The sequence below is a fragment of the Ptychodera flava genome, chromosome 14 (assembly GCF_041260155.1).
Source record: "Ptychodera flava strain L36383 chromosome 14, AS_Pfla_20210202, whole genome shotgun sequence".
NCBI lineage: Eukaryota > Metazoa > Hemichordata > Enteropneusta > Ptychoderidae > Ptychodera > Ptychodera flava.
Genome location: NC_091941.1, coordinates 16,654,300 through 16,681,915, shown reverse-complemented (window position 1 = coordinate 16,681,915; position 27,616 = coordinate 16,654,300). Strand labels below are relative to the sequence as shown.

Here is a 27,616-nt window from a genome sequence, read left to right as displayed (position 1 = left end):
GACTCGATTTGTCTGTGCGACGATAATATATAACCATATTTATTTTCTATGCATTTGCTACAAGTAAAACACACACATAAAACGGAAAAACTTAAACTAGAGACAAGTGGTTGTAAATGGAATAAAATACAGCCAACATTTTCTGATGATTTAGAAGTGTATTATATGACAAGCACTGTAACCTTCCATTGCTGTCACAAATAAAACCTCCTTGAGTACAGAGAAGCCTTATGAATATTCAGCACACAAACCAATATGCATCGGGCATGATATTTCGAGCCCGCCAATCTTCGCGAAACGTGCCGTCAAGGCAGAGTTTCAACTAGTTTTGAAAGACTAGCATGAGCTCGAGACGAATCGGTGATAGAGCGGTGTTAATGGCTCAGTGTATATCCGAGAGTCGAATTCTACAGGGTACATACATGTAGCTCCGAGATTTACAAGAGACATTTTTCACTAAATATATCATCTCTGAGTCAAGCATGACATGAACCAGAGTAAGCTTATTTTCCGATAACTTGTCATGAACTGAATTCTTAGAGTCTTTTTGGTAATAAACCTTAATGTATTCCGAGAGCAAACCGGTTTATAAACGTACTCGTATCTGGTGCTTTGACATCACGGGTGAAGACAGGGGAACTTAGAGATTGGGTTCAGAACGTCTTTGCTTTCTGAATCCCCGGTTCGTAAGGTATAACTAGACCAACATAATTCAAAATAGGTTCAATAACATACGTATACGGTGCATACATGTATACGGTACATACGTGTGTATTTGTGTCAAGATACGGATACGACCAAGAGGTGATTATTTTTCTTACACATCTTTGAACCACCAATAGACCACGTTATGGCCCTTTACATGCGTCTGTGTCCGTGTCTTTGTGTATATGTCTGTCTGTGTCTATGTGTATGAATCACTGTGTTCGTTACTATATCTTTGCTCCTCTCATTACTCAAACCCTCACTACCAAAACTTATATATATATATATATATATATATATATATATATATATATATATATATTTATATTATGTCAAGAGATGGATTCAGATGTGATATGCTTCTTGAGGCCGCATCTTGCATAATTAAATTTGTATAATTATTACTCTCGGACTACACCTAAAGCATCAGTAAAAGAAATTTGAAGTGACTTTGAAATTATATTAAATCTTAATTTGATTTGACTTTTGATATTGGTTATGCTGAGGTCTACTTATTCCGAAAGTTTGATGGGCATTACGTAGTCATAATCAGGTAATTTGCATATTCAGTGGATTTCTGTAATTAGGCCTCATAGTAAAACTGAATGTACTGCATTAGATCGGACTTCTGAAGTTCATTTGTCATTCTTAGATTCAGGTAGGATAAAAATTTAATGAACGTGACATATAAAACTTAGCTAATTTGCATGTTAGAACCTGAATGATTGTGCGTTATTTCACCGAGCCTCCGTGGCACATTGGTCATAATTTTGGTTACAGTTAGATTGGTGTAGCACACTGATCACAAGCTCATTTGAATGTTTAATGAATTTATAAATGAGGCTTTACAACAACAATGAATGCACTCTTGTGAGGATATTATTTTTACTTGATCATTCACAATTTGGTCACCGTTACGTCCTACTTTGATTCATGTCCAGAGTACTTTTCCGAAATTGCTTTTGACTAATTTCGGTCACATCGGCACTGGAACAATACGTTCTCATATGCACGCATGTGATTGTATTTTATTGCACGATCCTATTGAGCTGCTGGGTAGCATTTTCTCGAGACATTTTAAACATTAACAACTGTAATTCGTTCACATCTGAACTGATATTCGTTCAACTGTTCTTCACATAAGGTATAACGTACATATATTTACTTCAGCTAAACACACAAGCTCGCCAGCTACGTTAGCATTGGATCTGAACTCGATTTTCACATGCCCCTTGGTTTGTTTCATAATTCGATTCAATACATTTATCGTGTCGCATTATTTTTACTCATCAAATGCCGTCATTTTGATCTCCATTTCCAGCGAGGACTGTGTCATCAACGATGACGTGCTACGTGCAACCTGTCAATTGACCTGGCATTGACATAATTAACACCATTGAAACTTGCAGAATGACAATATCAGTCAATCGAACAACATCGCATGGTACCCGCAATGCATGCATTTACGTCAGAATATCCGATTTCTAAAGGACAGCTAAATGTCTATTGCTCCAATTCTTTCCCACTGCTCTTGGAGTGACCTCTGCATCACCTTGTCTATTCGCATTTAATATCAATGAAATTATGAACTCATTGTTGCGTTTGAAAGTACGTCCGTTTCTCATGGGAAATGGTGTCTGATATGCAGGTTTTTAATAATAATATTAAATGTCCCGTATATGTTTACTATCACTGACATAACGGGGCGACCATTCTTATTTTCGGTTCCTAATTTCAACATTTTTTTCTAAATATTCACAGCAACGTATTTTTCCGCTGAGCAAAATGACTGACTATCATGTTCGCCAGCGGTAGGCAATAATTCGAAATGTTGCCCATATGTGTTTGTGTCGGTCTCTGGCGTTCTTTCTGTTTATCTTCTGAAATGGTGTCATTAAAATTGAATTTGATGCATAGAGACTCTCATGGCATAGCCTGAAGTCTTTAGAAAGATTTTTTTCTGTTTCTATCGGTTCTTGTTCTCGTGATCTGATCGACGCCATTGTAAGGCTCGAAAAAAATTAAGCCGTTTTACTGCTAAATCCCTTCAAACTAGCGGTTATAATTATGGCGCCGAAGAGAGGGCTGGTTGTGTGTAGCCCAGGAAGCAAGACTGGAGTCTAGCAAACTTCAAATGCAATCACTATGTCCTCCGTACAGTACATTTAAACTACATACAAAATCAATTAATGTACATACGGTTTGATTGAAAAACGATGCTGCTGAATGTTTGGGGTTTTTTTTCTTTTTTTTTGCTGTTTTATATTCTTCAACTACCCGTCTCTTTATAAAAAAAAAGTCAACACTTGCTACAGTACTGTTCATAAATGCGTGGACTTGGTCTGTATATAACATATGTTTATTTGTGTGACTGATAGTATCAGAAAAAAACACACCTAACAAATTTACACAAAAATCAACCAGTCCAAATGTTTGAGCAATTGCCACACATCCAACTACCAAATGACGCGTAATCTAATACGATATTCAAATCTAGCCTAAGTCCAGCTTTTGGTTTGAGGTCATTCACATAATTCCGCATTTGAAGCTTAATAAAGTAATATTTGCCGGTAATTTTATCAATGACTACTGTATATAGAAAGATTTATTATTCACCGACACCAAAATGGATAGTGATTAAAACAGTTGTCTATTATAATATCTAAATAGGCTTTTCATGAACATTAGCCATAATGCAATATCTTACCATGCAAAGATTAAATTTTTTGGTTTTTAATTTGTTACTCATTGTCCTCAGAATGATATGTACGTACACGATTCAATGTCAGGTTTCGTGTGAATTCTGTAATTTTGGGCAGTATGTGCTAATATTGACCCAGTTAAAATGAAATTATATTCCCAAGCACGGAGTGCTTTAGTTGTGTTTGAATTACAGAGCCTCAAAGTAGCAGTACAACGCCATCGTGTAGATTTGCCTTTACAGGATTTACTAGTTTTCCTTCTAAAACTGTGAGCGCATGCGTAAAGCAGAATCATTTTTATTACCAGAAGTCGCACAATTAGGCTTCTCCTAAAGTTTACAGGGTTATTCATGTCAAAGATACCACACTACATAAAGACGCCTCACATTATAGATAGTCACTTGACCAGCAGTTGACAATGCGGTTCGTCTTTCATTGTGGACGACATAGTCCAAGCTGGTAGCTGCAAGTATCTGATGCAGGTCACATTTTGCTGAAATTGCTAAGGGTTACCCGAATCGCAGTTTTAACTGTAACCTTTGCGATTGAATAGACATATCAGATAGTGTCTTGGAGCAAATTTGATGAGTATGTAAGCCATAGACGTGGCTCCAGACGCAAAAGACTTACGATAAAAAGCCAAATAGTTGGCAATGGAATTCTGAATTGTATTGCAACACAATCTACGCACATATTCGCAATAGTAAAGAATCTTTCTGTCGGAATGAAATCAATCCATTGAAAGGTATGTCTGAGTAAAGGCGGGATATAAAACAGTCAATTGGCGACCACTTTAAATTTTCATAGTATTGAAAAACAAAATAATCTACACAAATTTCGATACATCTTGCAAGTTTCGCCCTAACCTGTCCACCCCTAATTCCCTGGAAACAGGTCCACACTCACCATTGATAACAATTGGTTTGCAGTTGGGAGAACCGTCGTGGTGAAAAGGTTAAGGCAGAAAGCGCCTCGGGGACAGATATTCGTACGTTCAAAGTTTTACAATTCTTTTCTGATACACCACTTGTGAGGGTTCATTTTAAAGCTTTTGGTGTAAAAAAACTTTTCACCGGCTTAGTTTTTCGAAATTCGAAAATGCTATTTTTCTCCATAGAGTAACACAGGAATGGCGGCCATTTTGAATTTTAAATATCGGTAAATCTTTAGTTATTTGTTTCTCTAGTACCAAAATTTGCACGATGACCCCAATTTTTATTCTTGATTTTGAAAGAGAATGGTTAAACTATTTCTTAAGGAGAGTTTTAGCAAAAGTTTAAGTCTTTCACTTTCGAGGTCCATATTACCTTAAGAGCATTTTCGAAGTTTCACTCATATGTGTATCCATATGTCGTCTATCAAATGTTTTGCGCCTAGTTACTTTCAGCTGGACTAGATACACATACTTTATTAGCGATTTTAATTCAAATATAATCGAACCTGTTGAAACAAGAGAAGGTTGCACATGAAGAAGGTTCTTAAGGTAATCTTACCAAGAAAAAGTTGGCCACTGAATCAATCATTTTTTTTTCAAATTTTTAACATTTCCTGTTTTCTATGAAATTCGACAGTCACGATGTGCAAAGTAAAGTCAAACCTTCAGGGGCACTGCAATATTAACTAAGATGTAAATTCATTGTTAACTTCGGTGATGTTGGACTCAGGGCGTTCTGAAAGACGGTGCCTTTGCATAGTGCGTAAATCTTTGATCGGCAACATCTGAAAAGAGTATATTCTACAGTTTCGACCGCATGCAAGCAATAGCCAAAGGTCTAACAAAGTGAATATATTTGGCCGGAGGATTTACTTCTGAGCCGCCATTAGTCTTGTGATGACACAGAAGCCTATAATAATTTACAGAGCGGGCGGGCTGGACGAAGCAGAGGTAGGTTCAGATTACATACAAAGAGGTACCCAGGGGAACCGCACTTTTGCATGCGGGGGCTGGGTGGGATGGAATACAAAACGGTACCAGGAGGGATAACTCATATTTAAATACCTTGTATCACTTTGGGGAAAGCACTTTTTTCCTTTTTCAGAAGTTGTAACTTTGAACCCTTGAACCTGCTTGTTCTATGACCGGGAGCTGCAATGTGTTCAGTAGATTACCTACGGCCGATTTATTAAGTCAAAATTTGCTTTCAGTCAACGTAAGTATTCCACCACAGACATTATGTGGTTTTCGCTCGATTAACACATCACTATTTGGTCATTTGCCTATTGCAGAACTTGTCACGCGCATACGACATCATGATAGCCCATGTCGCCGATCGTAAGAGCTATTTGCTTAAGTGCCACGCCTAAACTTCACAGTATCTATGACAGAAGTAAGTGGACCAGAAGGCATCAAAATATCATTGTGGGCGTCTCTAAATTATTCATGCATGTCGCTCAAATCACTGAATCATATCTCTCGTGCCTTCCTTCGTAAATCTATCCCTGTCTCTTTTCCCCCTCACCGAAGTAAATGTCTTCTTTTGGGACCTTGGCGATGTATCTGATCTAAAGGGCGATTCTAAACCGAATCTATCAATCACTCAAGTTGTCTGTCCCTTCGAACATCTTCTATAGGGCTACAAATGACATGATTTAAAGGGACTATACTACCATACTGATCGTTCTTTCTTGCCTCGGGCCTCGCAAATTACGACAAAGAAGAAATCAGATTGTATATATCGTCGTATTGAAGCTAGCGTGTTTTAGTTTTTACAGAGTAAAAATTAATGCCTCATCTTCAATAAGTTCAACCGAAAGCCCGTAATACATGTATGCTATTTTTGTTTCCATTGTTTCGAGTACATGACCCAAATAAAACTAAGCAAACCGCACAAACAAAAATATGGTGAAACTGCTTAGCCATTAAATCTAAACAAAATTGGACGAAATAATTGTCGTGCCAGTTCAAACATATGTAGCCATAATCGTACAATATGTTTCAGCACTGAAATTTTAATATCGATACGCCAGCCTTATAAATCATTGAGGGTAATAGAAGCATGATATATGGGATTTCAGGACGGCCATCACGCGATATGTCATACGATTTACTTATGACTGCTTACAACGCAGTCTCTGGTTCATTGTACGATGAACATATTGTATTTCATCGCAGTCACAATTCAGGGCAAGTTAAAGGATGTGAACTACTGGCCTGCCAGTCTGGTTGATAGAAATCACACTTCATTTCGTCTTAGAAGATTACGTCATAACTTAAAGGCACAGACCCCCGACTGTGTCTTCGATTTAGTAGTATCATATACTCTCTGCATCTAGTTCACGTCGTCATTTTTAAGGTATTACTGCTACAAAGATTCTGAAGTTCAATGTAAAAAACACCCAAAAACGTTTCACTATACATGTTTTCGTCGACAAGAGTATAATTGTTAGCTTCGTCGTGTGCCGATGTATTGCAGGTACTTTGTCCACGGTTTTGCACACAGGTTCCAGATGCCGTACAAAAAAAAATTGAAGTGAATGAATATGCAAATTAGTTTTAATTTATCGCGCCGTTCTGTGAAAATCTTTTTCGTCATGTATGTCATGTATTACCAACATGAGAGATAGTTTGATCTGCTTAAATTCATGTAAAGGTGTTCAGATACTGTCTTAACTCATCTGCTATGATAGAAAACATCAATAGGAGATTCTTCTACATCATGAATAATAAAATGCCTGAGCTTGAGGCAGATGGCATCGTTCTTGTAAAGCAACACGTTAATCATTTATACATTGTGTGTCACCTTCATTGATATTCACGCAGGTTATTTTTTTATTTTTATTTTTTTTTGGCATATGATATTTTAAGAGGCCGATTGAATACTCTGTTTTCACGATCTCAAGATCTCTTTGAAAAAAATATTTGCTCTACTCAACGTCTCTGAAAGCTTCAGTGAATTCGATCATAGGCACTTCCGGCGAGACTGTGTGACTATTTTGCTCGATAGCTTGTGTAATGAAAAGCGATTTCCGCTACTCTTAAGGTAACAAGACAATACTTTGTATAGTTTTCTAAGATATGTCGCGTTTATTTCCGTGTTAGTCGATTCAAGCCTGGTTCAGAATGATAAAATAAAAAAGTGCATACTTTGCAAGAAAAACAAGGTAAGAAATCAAAATCGTAAATCCATTCAATACTTGTAGAATAAAGGACCTCTTTGTATCTGTCTCCTTTTCTTGCACGTTTCCCCTAGTCTTAGCGAAAGCATACTGTTAAAAAAACATTTATTACAAGATTTGATCTATCTGTGAAACGTGAATCCCAGACGATTTACAGCGAAGTGGTTGAATTAATTTTTATCTTCTGTAACAGGTGTCTTTGATCGGATCTGTGCGTCACGTGTTCGGCAGAGTGGCGCCGTTTTTTTTTAAATCTTAAATTTAAGAGCATTTAGTAATCCAGAAGAAACTCTTGCGGACTTGTCATACTAAATATTTGCGACCTTTCACTTTCACTTTCTGTACCTTAGGCTCTCCATCGTGTTTGCAAAAGCGACTTCGGTATATATAGGCCTATATGTAGAGAGAGAGAGAGAGAGAGAGAGAGAGAGAGAGAGAGAGAGAGAGAGAGAGAAGAGAGAGAGAGAGAGAGAGAGAGAGAGAGAGAGAGAGAGAGAGAGAGAGAGAGAGAGAATGAGAGAGAATGAGAGAGAGAGAGACAGACAGACAGACAGACAGACAGACAGACAGAGACGGAGACAGAGGGAGACAGAGGGAGACAGAGAGACAAACAGAGAGACAGACAGGGACAGACAGAGAGAGCTAGACAGAGAGATAGAGAGATAGATAGATAGATAGATAGATAGATAGATAGATAGATAGATAGAGATAACCCTGAGTCACAGACCATGCACAGACCATTAGATAATTCACCACATCATAATCATACGAAACAGACTTGCGCATTCGTTATTTTATAATAGATCAATCTTGCTTAACCGAATACTTCTAGAATTTCGCTGTCGGCTCAGAAAGTCGCGTGGTGGTTCTAGAAAATGCAAAGATTCGCAGATTGCCCGGATTTCGAACAGGCTCGCTCTGATTTACTCAAATCAAGCGTAGACCGGAGAGCGTGCACCGGAAATGGGACACAGAGTGCCGTGGGTTTCAAAATATCACCCACGCTAACCTCATTCTAAAGACATACGTGTGAAAAATGATATCCATACCTTCAGACATAAAATGCATAGATTCGCAGATTGCCCGGGATTTCGGACAGGCTCGCTCTGTTTTACTCAAATTCAAGCGTAAGCCGGAGAGCTTACACCGTAAATGGGACACAGAGTGCCGTGGGTTTCCAAATATCACCCATGCTAACCTCATTCTAAAGACATACGTGAGAAAAATGATATCTACCTCGAGACATAAAGTCACATGTGACCTGTTATGCCATTAGAGCCGGTTATAGCGTAAAACCATAGGGTCTAGCGTAAAACAAACCAGTAATAATTGCATATATTCTTCATCAAAACTCAATTCAACATGCAAAGTAATAAAATACAGTACTGCTTTTCGATGTATCCTAATTTACAACACTCAAAAGTGATCTTGTTGCGCTCATATCCAGAATATGGACTTTTCTAATTCACAACGACGAGAAAATCTTACCCAATAAAGGATGACGTAAATTGTTGATCCAACAACGTCACATACGTCTTAACCTGTCGTACACGTGATATGCGGTACATCGGCCAGACCACACAAACGTTTATGTATGAACGGACATTGCTCTGATATCAAATGAACAGAAGGAACAGATCCCCGTAGGCTGTGCCTTACTTCAGGATGCCGCTGCATTCACTGTAGTCTGGCAAATCTTTGACTACAAAGGTCATATACTATTTGCCTTCAACTACTAGCAATACACGCAGGTAAGAATTTGCTGGTGCACAAAGCTGGAACGGCGATGATTGCGGACTTGATGACATAAACTCTCAGGAATTAAAAGCTAGTTTTGCCCGCCAACCATATCCTTTTGATCGTGTCATGTGATTATTTTCCATAAAGTCGATAGATAGATAAATAGATAGATAGATAGATAGATAGATAGATAGATAGATAGACAGACAGATACATACATACATACATACATACATACATACATACATACATACATACATACATACATACATACATACATACATACGTACGTACGTACGTACGTACGTACACACACACACACACACACACACATACATACATACATACATACATACATACATACATACATACATACATACATACATACATACATACATACATACATACATACATACATACATACATACATACATACATACATACATACATACGTGCATGAGTGCCATTTTCATCTTTAAGTGAGTTTCATTGAATCGTACAACGATGGCTCGTAAAACAGCAATATTTTGTAGCAACAGTATTAAAGCGATCTGTTACACAAATTGATTAAATTAAGCCGCCAATGATGACGAGAAAAGAAACACTGATATCGTAAGGGTCCATGCCACTGTGGATATTCACTGCAACATGACTCTAGGGCGGCCTAATCTCCCCTGTCAGATGATAGAGAGTCTTTAGAGACGGCATTGCGGCGCATAGCAAGTGAAGTAGAGCAAAGTTACCCGACGATGTCGTCTGTCTTCCTAAGAGATATAGGACAAATAAAATATTTACTTGTACAAGGCGTTTAAAAAAACATTTCACTGTTGTTACTAATGTCTTCATGCACCGGCCAGCTTATCCACATCTGACCTCCGAGCCATAAGTATCTCCATTCGTTACGCCTGGGTCACAGAGAGCGAGACTGAGCACCATGATTTATTCAGGGTCGTAACAAATCAAAGATTGGTAATCTTTATAGAGCCTTTTACGTGTCTTTTATTATAATTGTTGAAGGTGGATCCATTTATCAGTCTTGTTCATTTACGGGCAGAGCCGGGTTACACAGCCACCAGGGAAAACCAATTCGAATGGTGCTCAGTTCAAATTGATGCGAGTCCGTGGGAACGAACGAGTGGTTTCCGTCTCCCATAAACGAGACAATGGCATAATACGCTTTATTGCAAAACACAGGAAATCTCGTTTTCAAATCCATGTACTCGTAACGGCGTAATGGATGCGAGCTCATTGAACGATGGTGTTCCATTCAAGAAGGAAAGATGCAAACATTGGCATTATAGTACCCTGATTTTAATGCGAACATCAGCTGACCTAGATAACATGGACAATCCCAAGCCGGGTGATATCGACCCACCAGAATGGTTTTCGATGCAAAAATGTGATCGACATCGCTAAATTCTGAAATATTATTTGTAACAGAATTCTGCACAATCGATAGTACATGGTAGATGAGATAAATTAAAACCACTTTGAACAAGAATTTGCTCTTGACAAGTCGATATTGCCACGCTTCTATCGACTATCAGGCCCTTGCACTAAATTATACATTTAAAGTGTCTCGGCTTTTCCTTTGTATAAGATCCTAAAGATAAAACGTATATATAAAGGGAGAAGCATATCAATAAAAGAGAATGTAGTTGAACTCGTAAAAAAAACTAAATTTAGAAGTCGAATAGAACTGGTTAAGAGGTGATTTATTTAGCGCTAACGAACTAAATGATGGACGTGACGGAACTGCGCGGTGTTCTAGTCACGGATTCAGGGCGCTACTGAGTGAGCTGTCTTTGTCGACATTTCATAGCATTAGCCATATTTCATTTTACTTCATAATGTATATTGGAACTCTGATTCTATGATGTAACATCAGGGCGTTTAAACTTTATTTGACCGTATATCGCATTTATTGTGATTCATTACATGAATAAAAAGGGATTTATAATTGCTGTTACCAGCTTTACTCAGTTGAGACATTATAAAAATAAATGCTCTAGTGTAAAATTGCAAATTAATCGTAAACACAGAGAAACATGGACAGAGTCGCAACGCTTGCATGCCTTTTGTTCCATGGTCGTCTCGGTAGACTATTGGCTTTTCATATTAAAATGAGCTTCAAAGGTGTTAAACTTATTGGAGGCTTTGTTTGTGGTTGATAATTACACGAGATTATGCGAAAAATACGACGAGATGGCATCGTACTACCAGTCGCGTAGCAACCATAGTTACTTTGTGAGCTCTCAGGCCAGAAACACTGCTTCACGCCAATCAAAACATAACACGCCAGCAGTTTCATAAACATGTCCTTCCTTGACGCACGTGTAAAAGAGGGTATGACTGACCGTAAACCATTGAGTAAAACCAGACAGTATCGATAAAAGACTTTCAAATTTGGTTCAAACACACTCATTATATATTCATAAAAATATCAGAGGAATTTTTAAAACGGTAAAACTCAATTTTCTGAAGCTCAAAATACTCCCGTTTTCGCCAACACGTCAATTCTGCTAAGCACCACACAACAACAACAACACAAACTTTGCCGAACATACTTTCGCTTAACAATTGGCGAAAATCCGAAAATTACCGAAGGATTCATGGTCGGCACTCTTCGGAAAAGAGAGGCGAGAGCAGCCTGAGGCGAGGCGAACATGGATGGGTTACGTAACCGCTTCACGCCTTAAACAATACCCGTTGCCGTTGTTTCTCTATGTCGTAAAATAGACAATTAATGAGCGGTAAGAAAGTGATTGTGCTTTTATCGTTAATAAGCCGCATCATCGTCTAGTACATTAAGTTTCATATCAAATTGCTACAAATTTACGTGTCTCAGAATTTCAAATGTAATCAACTACCTCAATATTGGCATTATTGTATACAGATGTTTTATGGTCTCATCATTAAAATTTCAAAACTTTCCACATCTCCCCGTTGTACTTCATCGTCTACATTTCCTTTCATTTCACTGTCTCCGTAATCGTGACATTTTGTGAATCTCAAGCCTCGAAAATCCTATAAAGTGGATGAGAGCGTTTATTGATTTGAAGAGGCCGCGCTTTCTTTCTGAAAGACCGTCTCAAGGATTAACAGCACGGTTTCTCTTCTCGCTGTCTCACATAAGTGTGTTTATAGGTCTCGGAACTTTTGAGTGCCGCAGACTGCCGCAGAAATATTGAGCTCAAAAAACTCGAATAAAACAAGCGTCGACGAATACGGAATTGCACATCGAACGATGAATACAAGTTGCTTTAACAGCACAAGTTAAGGATTTTATGCAAATGAATCCTTGAAGGGGACATGTACCTTTGGTTGCATTGATATTTTAAGTTGTTTTTTGTTCAGGGGAAAAAAGTCATTTTCATTCCCCTCCCCACGTTTGTTGAAACGCAAAGTCTTCGTCTTGAAAACACATACAGTACGTGGGGTAGAATATACAATGTTACAGATGACAAATGAATTCTGCTAGGAACTAAAATTCAACCGACAGCAATAACATCCGACACTACACAGACACAGGCTGAGTTGACAAATATTGAACACTATATAGGCGTTCCTGCAGGATTTTGGAATAGAATACGAAACTGTATCATACAAAGGACACAAAAATAATGGAGTGTCGATGTCTCGGAAATCTACCCTCTTCATCAGTGCACATAAAAATCCATGCATCCATGCACAATCTTATCTCATTTCAGAAACGATGTATAGTATTAAGTCGGAACAACATCATCCCCACAATTACCCTTGATCAGCCAATCCCGTTGGGTAAACTGTACACGTCGCACGATATAGATGAAAAGTAACCTTTTGTTTTCTGAGTGTTTCAGATGGAGCGTGCAACACGGCTCTTATCTCGTCACGCCCAGCACGCATACGCGCTGAAACGGGGAATCACGTTAAAGTCTGTGTCCATTTCATAGCCCCAGAATAGCCGACTGAGGAAGGGACGCGTGCGTTGATCTTCGACTGTAAAGATTTTGCCGGTCCCCGGGAAAGGGCTCTAAAGCGTCACGAGATAACAGGGCTTCTTCAAAACGCAAGTGAAAGAAAAGTTACAGCTACAAAATTATGTATATCTTTAAAGGTTAGTGTGTCGGATGACATTATGAAAGCCATCATTTTCAAACGCCTGCGGCTTGAACCATCCGCACCTTGTAAATTATACCTTATATACGGTAAAGTATTTGACAGCAAAACAAGCCCAACTTCCATATTTCAACTTCCGGTTACAAACAGAAATATTTTCCGACCTGTTTCTTCTACACATTCCGTGCCGATAATTTAAAAAAAGCTACAGAAATGTTTCAAAATTGGATTTCAATCTTGTATCTGCATTTTAGAGTAGTGCAGTGAGAGAGAGAGAGATAGACAGAAAGACAGACAGACAGGAGAGAGGAGGAAGATATTGTTGATTGTTAAGTCATATACCGTGTCGCGTATGGCTTGTTTATTACGCTGGGTACATAAAGTGGCAATTTCAACTTACACAAATAGAATGGATATTTATAAACGATGTCGGCTAAGTGACTTACATCGCTAGATTGCCTGTGCCAAGTTTACCTTTTTTCGTTTCATTTTCTGCTGTGTTCACCGAAACCTTTAATATTTCATCCATAATCCTTCTAAAGCCAATTTCTGTGAGCCACAATTGACTCCAATGGAATGAATTAAAAGGCAAATGAAAATGGTCTACCCGGCATGCTGAGCGATATATCAATCAACATTCTCCACAAGGAAGTTGTTTGAACACATAGCAGTTGTGGCTGAGGGGAAAACACAGCAGACACGGCGCCTGGAAAGTAGGACCTTGTTTCAAACGATAAAATAACTGCATCTGCAGCGATCGCCATCGCGTGTGCACAAATCCAAACTCTCTAGAGAAAGGATCGAAAATGATTGTTTTTCGCCCCATAAATCAAACATCTGGCAACCGAGGAGTATTCGGTAATTTTACTTCGTTTTAGCGTACAGATTTGTCTGGAGGCGATCGTTTCTGAAAACAGCCGCAATTACCATTACAAGTAATTCCCCTAGGATGGACATGGCAGTAAGAAAAGACTCATCGGATACACACTGGTGTGGCATTGCGCCAAGAATAAAGGTTCGCAATGGCAACGGGTTTACAGCATTCCCATTTCCATGATCCTCTTGGTTACACTGTTATTTCATACAAATACCTACATAACGCTGTACCCTCCTTATGAACACAACTATGGATTCTTTAGAGATTTTGTATAAACAGTAAGTATGTTAGTAATGACATTTCATATAGTTCGGTGTTCTACAATCACGAGATTTTATTGGCCAACTCACTCGTGCATTTGGCATTTGTGCAGCCAAAAAAAGTGCTGAGTGTGTTATAATTCTGATCCCGTAGGTGACATATTAACAGATTCCAAATTTACAATATCACCGGCACTTACTGTCAATCTATAAGCAACGAACCTTACAAAGTCCTATAATTAAACTTTTTGTCAGCAGTAACAACAATCGCCGTACGTAATGTACACAGGCTATGTTGACTACGCAGGGTAAGACCAAAAACAGTCGCTCTATTCTATTTATGCAAAGCAAAAACAGTGGTCGGGGAAAATACAAAAAGATAAGGGTAAGGGTTTTTAAATCCGTGTGTTTTTGTCTCAAAGTTGTCATTTTTCTACAGCAGATGTCTGTACATCGAAAGAAAGTCCAACTAAGAAAAGAGAAAGGGCTTATGACCGATAACGTTAGCTAGATCATGTACTCGATCTTTGCGTGATTTACATCCTTGTATATTCACGCAAACGAGGCTGCAAGTGTGCCTAAATAGTTTAAGCGGTTAACTCTCCCACGTGTTTTGTCAACTATATGTTTGCGTCAATTTACCACCTTTAATAAGTAAATTCTCCGTAAGGGTACAGTAGGAAGTTGAATAACAATTGTCAGCCAATAGGGACTCAAGTTCAAGTTAAGCGAGCTGAGGCAGGCGTTTCTAAATGACCTCTTCGATACTTACCCAGAACAGCTCTGGATGAAAGTCCATCCGTTTATGCGTTCTGCCGATTTTCTTCAGGAGTTCCACGACGAAATCGACGTCTTCAAGAGACGCTATGGCTTCGTCGATGGTGTACATGACAAGGGAGGCGTGGTTCTCCAACTGTTGGCTTTCTCGCATGTCTTCCAAGTCGTCAAACTCACCCAAGTTTTTGAACATCCTCCTCAGCTCGGCGTTCTTTTGAAAAAGCCTGAGGGACAAAAAGATCCTTGTATCGTTTTGTTTCGTTTCGTTTCAATTTTGATTCTATATAATAAATTTTCTTTTAAAAAAAAAGAAAAAAATAAATATATAATAAACACGATTGGAACTATTTTGAGATAATTGGATTTTATATTTTTCAAATTTCTCAAAAATGTTAGGTGCCCTATAGCTGAATGTTGCAATATTGCAAATTACTCATAAAAACAAGTGTGTAATGTAAAAAGAAAAGCAGATGAGATTACATTTGTAGATTAAATCGACATTACTTCACCATCCAATTATCCCAAATTAGTTCCAATCGTGTTAAAATATATATATATATATATATATAATATATATATATATATATATATATATATATATATATATATATATATATATATATATATATATATATATACATATAATATATTATAGAACATTGTATGTAACATTACCTGAAAACAGAGCGTTACGTACATAGTTCAATGTCGTCAAGACTAAATTACAAAGAAAAACATGTAAAGTTGATATATATTTAATATGGAACGGGGCCAGTAGCATAGAAAAGATAACACATCGCAACACATGAATTATGCATTTTTGGCGTACGTTTTTCTCGCCCCGTCATCAAAGTGCATTCACTTTCTAGGTCAACCAATTAACTAACTGGACGAAAGGTTGACACAAGATAAATTGTTCACCGTATTCTGTAAATTAGTGTAGCGCTTGGCTTACACCTGTCATAACATTGATGGAAAACAAGTTTGAAATTTGACACGTCAGCGCAACTTATGACGCAAAAAGTCGAGCAATCATTTTCAAGTAGTATGACGGAATCACTCGATTGCCGAAGACGCGACGAGGGAGCATAACGGAATTAGTGCAAATTGGCCTTCTCTTGTTTGCAACTTGAACGCTGTGAGACTTGCAACGACGAGGCCTCTAGCGCCAACTACAGTCGGCGATTTTGTTGCTCTTTTCTATACATTACTTGGATGACACCTGGTTTCGGAACAGAGCGCCCTCACTTTCTTGGTCTTTTTAAAGGGAAAACATGACGTTCAGCCCATTAGAAGCAGTTGGAGTGTCTTAAAAGATAATTCGATGCAAGTATTCCAAATAATTGCCCGCGGCTTTTTTCGTGATACCTCGTCCTGCCGTCCAAATCACAGTCAATCAACGGTTTATGAAACCCTGGACAGAACCCATGTGTTTGCCATTGTTTGGGTTCACCGCAACTTGGGGCACTATATTTAACAAACATTGGATCATTTATTACCTGCTTCAGGCAATTTACTTAAGTGCTTTCAATACAGGCTTCGAAATCGTATGTGTGAAACTGAAGTTAACGCTAAACAAAGAATCAACATAAGATCGTTTGAAGAATAAAATATAACCACGTTTGTGGCAAAGAGCGCATTGCTGTTTGTCCATACAATTTTCATTATTATTATTGTTGGTGATACTCCTATATTACGTTTGCGTGTCTTTTCGTTGATTTTTGACTTGTTAAGCACGGCGTTGTCTTCAAATCACAATAATTAAAACAGGGATTTGTCTTGTGGCTATTAACTGAGTGAAACTGATGCCCTTGAAATTGAATGTTCATGTCCATCAATTCAAGAACGTGAGAACGAGAACAATATTATGCACGCGTTTCGAGCAATCTAACCTTCTCTAGTTTACATCGTGGAATACATTTTTTGCCTCTTCTCAAATCAACCCTGCAAGCATTTTTGAAGTTCAGACTATTACGATAGATTTAAACATTAACATGAAATCAACAATAATATGCCAGCTTCAACGTCAGCCAGCGAATGTTTGATAATATCTAAAAAGAACAATAAAACATTTTCAAAAAACCTCAGTGTTCACGAAAAGTAGATCGGGTTTTGCTTTGCCAAAGGAAATGTGGTCGGGGACTACAATCCCGGTTTTCATGCCAGTCGAAATACAAACTATATTTTCTGACGAGGAGGAAAAATTGTCAGCGACACTCTATCGACAAATATTTGTTATGTCTTCTTTCTGCTAGTTTCTTGCCGTTCATCCATCTGCGGTCTATACGTATCTGCCCATCTTTCTGTCCCCAGCTATAGCCGTCACGTGTATGTCACGTCCTCACAGCCTCGCAGAGACTCTGTTCAAATGTCAATTACCTCGCTATAGTCGCGTTTGGTTTGTCCTATATCCCTCCTATACTATTCCGTTTTCCTCGCTGAACGGTTTTGTTTTCTGTTTAAAAAATAGCAGAGCCTCTCTCAATACCTGCCCACCACCTGATCTACAAGTAAACTCAACAGCTGTGCGTAAAGCTGTGATTAACTGAAAACGATTGCGGATGTCGTACCTCCCCTCTCTTAATCACCACATCAGACTTCGAAGTAATCTTAGAACTGAAAGTGAATCACGTGAAGGCCAATGGATTAAGGTGCAGATAGTAATAATTGTGACCGGCAGTTACACTTCATTTCAAGGTCATGCCAACGACCCAATAACCTCATATGTTCTCGTGGCGGATTTCGGCGATCGCTGTGTTGTTATCGTGCTGCCTGTACCTGTGACGACAGATTCACATCAGATGCATCCCTAGAAACGTTCCACCCTCAAGCATTTGTTAACTTGAGCCAGAGAGCAAATTGGTTCCTATATTCAGTTACACACCTACAGACAAGCTAAAGATGTTGCGCACAAGTGAGTTAATGTGAGCTCGTTCTCAATTCCTCTTTCATCAGTTCTGAAGGTAAAAAAGTGTATCAGCATGCAATGTTGTTGTGCCTCGACCAGGTTGGAGGTCAGTGAACACGCGTGAACTACCACCTTATGTGTCAATTGTCTTTATGGATTCCATCAATGTGATCGACTTCATTTGCAAACGTTGAAAGCAATGGGAAACATATGGTCATCGCTTAGCACACTTATCTTGATGTAGATTTCGCCGACATCTAAAGAGACCAAGTCGAATCGTTCGACTTGGAGCCTCTGTTCAAAGAAAAGCGGCCTTTGCAAAGCGCCAATAAGGTATCTTTTTCAATTTACCTGTTCGAGCGTTAGCTAATCAATTTACAAGTTTCATTTGATAAGCATGTGTCAGGCTTCGGATCAATCGGATTTGAGTGAATTAATATTTGTCGGTGGTTGAATGCGCCATGGTAGAATACAATTACCTACCACAAAGGTAGTATAGCCAAACATATTGCAGCGGAGGCTACGCCTTGTAAACGGAATAAGATGTTCGCTCAATGTCACAGTATGTCAAGCAAATCACATTGTGCTGTGTATAGCTGTCATCTTAAATACGACACAGATTATCAAAGCGTTTGATGGCAATGGGTTTTACTCGCCGTCGAACATTTTAATCACTGCGTTTTCCGTGAAAATGAACAAATCTTCTGTTCACACAATGAGAAAGCTGCTTTTTTGTATTGAAAATCGTATAGCATGTCATGAAATTTTAAACTACCAATTTCCAAATAAACGAGCTAATATGAATAAAACATGAAAACGTGTTACGAGTAGGCTTTAATCTCCCCGTGGGAATAATATCGGTCGTCTTTTCACGTTGTGCGTGCACATTTTCATTGTTTTGATCCCTTTCCGCCGTATGGATGGCAGTGTTTGACGCAGAAAACGCCAAGCTGAGAAACTTTACCAGTTTAGCTCATTACGCAGTGACTCGCACGCTGCACATGCGCTTTAGTGTCAAGATGTTTAACTCGGAGATAGGACCGAAAATATTCAATCTTCCTTCACAGTTCCATTACGGCACCGCAGTCCGGCAAACAGTCATGACGAAAAGGAAACGTTTCCGATGAACGTGTTCCAGTGCTGGGAATCACTGAGAGTGGGAGAGTGTAGACATTCTCGGTTCACCTATAGTGTTCACTGATGACGCGAAATCTTGGTTGACCGCGCCTCGTCGAAAGAGAACGTAAATGATTTGTATCGGTTTAATACCTTATCAAACGACGAATCGCTCAGCCGTATAGGTAAGCCGAGAAACATATTCCATATCCGCCCCGGCAAAGTAGCCTGACTTTCAAACAAATAACGATTACACTGACACGTCTACATTTGAAGATGCGATTTAACGGCGATATGCATATATATTCGGTTTTAACGACTGCGTTTCAAATGTGCCGTCATAATGAACCTTGCTTGTTTGTTAACGTACGCTTTTTTCAATTCCTTTTCGTCACTCGATAATACTTAATTAAAATGCCATCATCACGGCGATAAATCATTTGAAGACTAACTTGTCCATTGCATTTGTAACTGACATGGGAGGAGAAATTCCTTTCTGATATTAACGTATTAAAGAGAATTCCCTAAGGACGAATGCACCTCGAGACAGATATTCGGGCTATTCAAAATCTAAAAATCATCCGCTAGTCTACAACTTATGCAGATTCATGATTTTTGAATGATTTTGTGTGAATACTGGCCCCCTTAAATATTTAACAAGGAAATCTCTAGTTTGAGTCTCCAATGTAAACGTAGTTTGCTTCTGAAGTCTAAACATTATTAAGCTTGATAACTCCAATTACCCTTCTTAAAAAATTATGGAAAAAAAGAGTAATCAGAAACATCCTTGCACAAAGAATGAGCAAAGGTTTGCGACCTTGACTATTAAGTTGCATACTTACGCTGATGAGTTTTTGAGTCAAAATTTTGCATAAAAAATCAAAATAAGAAAATAACGTCACTTTTTCCAGCACTCAGGAGTTAACACTCGAGAACACAGTCAATCCTTTCGTATTTGGAATATTAAATCAACGTACGACGTTATTTTGTTGGCGTTTGATGAAAGAAACTGCCTGGGCGCCATTCGCAATTTCGCAATTTGAAATCGCTCAGCTTGTTCCTGGATTCTCGGTGACGTGACTCGACCCGGCGTTTTGATGGCATATGTTTCACCTGTCTGATTTCCGAATTTAAAAAATAAAAGGTGCTCTTTCACCTGAACTCAGCGGGAAAGCGATAAATACTGTTCTTCTGTGTTGTAATCTGTTTCGAATGAGGGAAAAGGGCAGTTAGTTGGACGAGAATGAGGATGGGTTGCTGCCGACGTCGAATGTAAAAAAACTAACTTTGTGTAATCAGGTATTCGCTGAGCAAAAAGCGACGTAAAGGTTTACCAAATACACCGCCTTAAATTTACTATTTCTGCTAGTGAATTTCTTCTTAATTTCAATGTGACAGCTGATGATTTTGCTTTTTTACGATGACTAATTTCGACGCTGTTTAACCCTGCCAAAAAGAAATACTGCATGAAGTTTTAAATTTTAGGACCCCCTATCTTCGGGCCACACATACTGAATGTAACAATTATGCAATGCTATGTCGAACTTAATAAGAGTTATTTGAAATGGGGGAGTCTTTACTTTACAATGCGCCTTGGGAACCGATATTTCGACCCTTAAACTGTTACAAAACCCGTTGGTCTACTACTTGTGGGAGCTCATCTTAAAGCTCATGGAATAATAAAACTTTTTATCACTCATTTTTTGTGAAAAATAATGCGAATAGTTTTTCCCATAGAGTTAACAAGGGATGGCGGCTATTTTGGATTTCAAGTGTCGTTATACATGTTTGGTAATTTTGTTTCTTACCATTAGTACCAAATTTTATATGGTAACCCTCTGATTTCATTCTTGATTTGGAAAGAGAATGGTTTAATGTTTAAAGTAAATCCATGCAAATGTAAAAAAGCCACGCTACTGATCGGACGTGCCGTCGTTGGTCCAGAATCCTATAATTTTGCCATGTTTCAGGCGTTCATTCTCATCGAATCTTTCATATGATGTCTGTTAATATATAGCGACTACTCTTTAGTCGACAATAAACTGAAAAAATGTTCCGTTTTATGTCGGAGAACGCATTTTTCAAAATGTGTTCCCCGTACGACCATTTGACCCCTCTTTGCATATATCACGAAAGTGCCCATCATGATTATTGAAATTTATCATACGATCAAAGCAATGCACGGAAAGTTCCGGTGAGATTGAGGAAAGGGTCTATTCAAAAACTCCCACCCAGTGTATCATTCATCTTAGTCCCATTTATTGCTCGTCAGAGCGCAAAGAGAATTAAAGCTGCAAGCAGCGTTGGCGGGGCCCAAGCGATTAACATGGTGTCTAATTCTTGCACTGATTACATTACGTGCAAAATTTAGCTTGAAAACAGTCAAGTTCTTGTAAAGAAGAATTTTGAACATCATCTCATTCTGTTTCATGCAAAATACGATATGGGGACAAAACCATGTGACCGATCCAATTGCCTTTCACAAACGTGAAAGATCTCTCACTAAGAATGACAAAAGTGGAATTTCACTTCCATCAGTGTTTTGGTTCTTGAAAAGAAGATTTTTAGAGATAAATTGCGATTTTCGCGAAATCAAATATGGCGTCTTAAACTGAGCACGGTGACCTACCAAAAATTTGTTTCAAAAGTACACGATTATATGAATTAGATGCTACTCAAAATTGACAATACTGGAAGGTTAAAATATTCCATGAAATGAATGTATTCATCTCTGAAATTTAGGCCGTAATAATTGCAAATTTGGTTAAAAAATAAATAATTCCATTTAGTCATATATTTTTTCATTTCATCTTTACTGTTCAAAGTTTTACTTTTGTATAATTTTATGACAAGACTATGAAAATTTAGAAAATCAAGCATGGTGACCCCATCTTTTGTCTTAAATATTTGAATATTCTCATATGCTAGAAATCAAAAATTTCCATGTGTTCTTCCTTGTGTTGCTCTCTGGCCTGATCTTGTTTAGGTAATGTTTCACTATCATGAGCGTCATTTGACACAAACTCTTCTTCAACTACCATGTATATCAGAGTCAGAGCTATCTCTGTCACTGCTCACGTATGCAGTAACAGTGACACTACAGTAGCCGGGCGGTATCTGATAGTGACAGTTGCCAATAGGCAGTAGCTGTATTAACTTTGATAATTTTGACAATATTTTTGTTCAGTTTATTATACAACTGTGTTCTTGTTCTACTCTCAACAGCATGTTGAACTGTCCAGTATTCAGCTTGCTAGCACAGCCTGTGTATGTGTACCATGCATCAGTGCTGACAACTGACTGTCAGTCTGGACTCTAATTAAACTATCACCTAATACATATTTATATATACAGGCTTTGTCGACAAACTGAACATTGTGTGTTTGAGCATGCTGTAGGGAGACCGCAGAAACAGTAGTTGATATATTGGATAGAGATTGCAAAAATCATCAACGGTTGCAGCTTCTGCCCTGTTACTAGGCTCAAGTTTGATTTTTTTATGACAATCACACATGTTTAGATTTTTTCGAGATAAAAGTCATGGAATGTGACAAAATGGTTGTAGATTCTGTTAAATTATTACTAAGGGACTGGTCAGTTTCTTCGGCCTGGGGGGGGCGGTGGATTCATGGGGGGGGGGGTTCACCCTGTTTTTGACTTTGGTGATAGGGGGGTCACCATGTTTTTGAAATGCCCAATAGGGGGGGTCAGTGTGTTTTGAATTTCGACACAGGCTCATCATTGCCTAAAATGCATCGTGTCACAAATTTCATTATTCAGTTGCATTTTTCGGCGCGCCGGGCGCGTAACTTTAATAATCAGACATATTTTCAGCACGCCCAACTTTAACATATCAGGCATACATATATCAGAGATATCTGTATGTTCAATATTTTTCGGCGTGCTCTTCGAGCACATTACTTTAATATATCAGACATTTTTCAGCACGCCCTTCATGTGCATGACTTTACTAAACAAGAAATATATATCAGAGGTATCAGAATGTTTCATATTTTTCTCCGCGCCCTTCGGGCGCCATACTTTAATAAATCAGAGATATATGCCAGAGATATCTTGATGTTTGCTAAGTGAAAGTGTACCGTTATGAAATCTGCATTTCATATGAAAAGCATGACAAATTCCTGATACTTTTCTGTTCTCTGTATGAGAATTCAGAATGAGAAAGCAACATGCACAAATATTTCACAATATATATTTGATAAAGTGACTTATTTTAGAGATAGAAAATGACAAGATATCTTTCATTGTCATTGATGCAACTGTTTTCCTTGTGTCTCAGGTTTTCTGTAGAATGCTTTTTTATGACCAAAATAACAGTTAAAAAGGCAGTTTTTGTCATTAGTTGTGCTTTTATGGTTTCAATGTTACAAGAAAAGGTCATCTCAGACACTGCATACATCAGATTTAGCTAAAATGGCTGGCAAGTCTTAACACCCATCAAAATTTTTGATTTACTGCTTTTTCCTCTTTGATATTAATGATTGACATCCATTTCTGTTCAGGACATCTGGTTAAGCATAGAAAATGTGAAATACATTCACAACTCATTCAAAATGTACTGTATTCAAACTTCAAGATTGACACTTTGAAATTCCTATCTTACAACTGACATGTCATCAATTTCATTAAAACACAGAATGACTGTTAAAATATAAATGTATGTAAAATATAAAATATATAAATATTAAATATATATATATATATATATATATATATATATATATATATATATATATATATATATATATATATATATATATATATATATATTTTATGTCCACCTTTTGTTTTACAGTTGTCGCGTGCCGGGGGGGGGGGGTCACCCTTTTTTCGAAATTTGGGATGGGGGGGTCACCTTGTTTTCAAAATTTGGAATGGGGGGGTCAGCCACTTTTTGACGTCGGCAAAAAATAATCCACCGGCCCCCCCCCCCCAGGCCGAAGAAACTGACCAGTCCCTAACATTACAACATTTGAATGACATAAAAATCGTATTCATTTTTCATTAAATTACCTACAAAAAACTTGGAATCGGAAAATGTAAAACAAAAAAGGACCACTAAATTTTCAAGTGCCCCCTACAGGTAAAGCACAATTTTCAAGCTCCATGAATTTAGCAAGCGATGCTCGGACAGCGCACAGCGTATCGATGACACTTGGGTCAGGGGTCATGACCAAAAACGTCAGTGCGTATTCACGGCCAGCTTGAATCATGCCACTGATCGGCAGAAATCACGGATCATAAATCCAAATGTTCATGTCTATTACGTAAACAGAACCCTAAAATATAAAACACATAATGTTTTGATATGGAATAACATCTTTTTGTTTCACTGACGATCAAGTTAAATGCTCAAATATCGCGACAAGACTTGGGCATTTGCACGACATGAATGTGGAAGTACGTCGACTACTCGGCAGATGAGCGAGCGCCTTCTAAAACCTGTTTACGATATCACGTCACAGTACACTGACAATTCTTGCGAATTCATCATTAAGGAAGCCAATTCACACAAGTTTTTAACGTCAGTAGGGATATTTGCTTGTTGGCAGCAATATACACCACCAACATTTCGCCGTTCAGGAGTGCCTTACCGCTCTACGTTGTTAAAAAAGCCGTATGCTTTTGCCGTGACCTAACTTTCCAAATTCACGGTAGACTTTCCGCAATAGTCGTTGGAGATTTTGTTCAATATATCATGCATGTTGGAAACCGCAATTATCCATAATCACACAGGCACCTACAGCCACGGTCCCTCCACAAACCCGTGCTACAGCCAAACACAGATTTCCAAACTTATCCGTAACTTGAACAGCCTCTTCGAACTGTTCAGTGACTCCAACCTGTTTGGTGGGTCAACGATCACATCAGAATGATCGACACCCGTTGCACTGATACGTTGTCATCAAGAAGTTTTCTTATGATTTCGTGTTTCCTTGGCTGCCGCCTTTAGTAAAACTTGTCATGTTGTCGACAACTCTGGTGCGTTCTCGCACTGGTCTATCACCGGCTGTCGGGGGGAGGACACAGCGACATTGCACTTTTATATGATATCCGATAGTTACGGCTAATAGACTATACAATATCGAAGTTAGTTTGGCTCGGCTAGATCTATTAGGTGGTGAAATCTCCGATATAGGATATTTAACTGCGATTAAACAGAATCTAGTATCGCCTAGTGTCGAAGTCAGAGTCAGTCCTTGGGAGTCGGGTTTGACCAGAACAGTAAGGTGGAGAAATCTTCGATATATATCGGATATTTACCCGCGATTTGACAAAATCTAGTACCGGTATCGTCCAGTAACGAAGTTAGAGTAAGTCCTTGGAAGTTGGGTTTGACCAGAACTGTAAGGTGGGTGTAATCTCCGATATATATCGGATATTTACCCACGATTTGACGGAATCTAGTATCGTCTAGTGTCGATATTAGAGTCCCCAAATCACCGATAAATATCTGGTAAATATCGGCGATTTCACAAACCTTGCGTGCCGAGGCACAGGGCAAGTCATTCTAGTGTCGTCTACTATCGATATAGAGTCCCCAAATTGCCTACAAACATGGAGTAAATATCGGCGATTTCACAGATCTGGCGTACCGAAGCACAGGGCAAGTCATTCTACTATCGTCTAGTATCGATATTAGAGTCCCCAAATCGCCGATAAATATCGGGTAAATATCACAGATTTCACAGATCCGGCGTACCGAGGCACAGGGCAAGTCATTCTAGTATCGTCTACTATCGATATAGAGTCCCCAAATTGCCTATAAACATGGAGTAAATATCGGCGATTTCACAGATCTGGCGTACCGAAGCACAGGGCAAGTCATTCTACTATCGTCTAGTATCGATATTAGAGTCCCCAAATCGCTGATAAATATCGGGTAAATTTCGGCGATTTCACACACCGGGCGTGCAATGGCAGAAAGCAATTACAGTGAAATACGATCAAGCTACAGAACTTCATAAAACAAGGTGTTGTTTTAATCGATGTGTATCAGCGATTTTTACGACATAAACAGCTGGGCTTGATGTGGTCTTGTTTACATCTTTAATCAGCTACATGCTCTCAGTTACATAACGCACAAGGGCCACTCCATGCATGTCTGATAGATAATCATAAACAAATCACCACACCTTGCAATGTCATGTATCTTTCTTTTTTATTCGTGATGAATAAGTGAGCGTGCATTCAGACACCTACATATAAAATTACCCGAATAGCTTCATTTATGATCCTTGACACTCACATATCAGCTGTGCGTAGACCCAGTAATTGTGCCCTGGCAGGACCTTGTCCCTCTCTTATTCAGTTAATCACAGCAGTCGGCCACCCCTTAAAGCTAGTGGCACACTCCTCTAAGTACTTCCGTGGCAGTACACTTGACAACGTCACCTGGCGTACAAAAGCTTGTCGCCAAAGTTGCCTTACACAAGGGGCCGAGATTCGTGTGACTGCTAGCTGACAGCGGGCATTGCAGTCTGTTGTGCCGTCTTTGACTTTCAAGTGTACAATATAACATACATCACTGATCGATCTTCTGACTGACGAGGTTTTAAACTGCAGCCTTATGAACATTGAGGCGACTTAACCGATCCAAATACCTTTCGCAAACTTGAAAGTGCTCGTACTAAGAAAGACATGAGTAAAATGTCAGTTGAATCTGTGTGTTGGTTTTTGAGAAGAAGATTTTTAATGATTAAATTGCGATTTTGCTATATCCAATACGGCGAACAAACCTTCTGACTGACCCAAACGCCCTTCGGAAATTAAAAAGAACTACCACTTGGGATTATGAGAGTAAAATTTTAGTTTCAATTGGTGTATTGGTTCTGGAGGAGAATCTTTTTAAAGATTAAATTACGAGTTTTGCAAAATCAATACGGCAGCCAAACCATGTGACCGATCCAAACGCCTTTCGCAAACTTGAAAGAGATCACACTTTAGATGATATACATAAAATTTCAATTGAATCTGTGTGTTTGTTCTGGAGTAGACAATTTTTAAGAGTGTAAATTACGATTTTTGCAAAATTCACTATGGCGGCAAAACCAGGTGACCTATCCAAATGCCTTTCACAAACTTGAAAGAGATAACACTATAGATGATGCATGTACAATTTCTGTCGATTCGGTATGTTTGTTCTACAGAAGAAGATTTTTAAAGATGAAATTACGATTTTCGCAAAATCCAATATGGCGGCCAAACCGAGTGACCGATCAAAACGCCTTTCGCAAACTTGAAAGAGATCACACTTTAGATGATATATGTAAAATTTGAGTTCAATCGGTGA

At 38.6% G+C, this 27,616-nt stretch overlaps 1 protein-coding gene across 3 annotated transcripts in view; it reads right to left on the bottom strand.

Annotated features, from left to right (window-relative positions):
- LOC139149556 (neuroglobin-like) overlaps positions 1–27,616 on the bottom strand; it is a 63,551-nt gene that overhangs the window by 9,214 nt on the left and 26,721 nt on the right. For all 3 annotated transcript variants that reach the window (XM_070721376.1, XM_070721375.1, XM_070721377.1), the window contains exon 3: positions 15,274–15,502. In XM_070721376.1, coding sequence (XP_070577477.1) covers positions 15,274–15,502 — 229 coding nt within the window. The remainder of the gene's footprint in view (positions 1–15,273; positions 15,503–27,616) is intronic.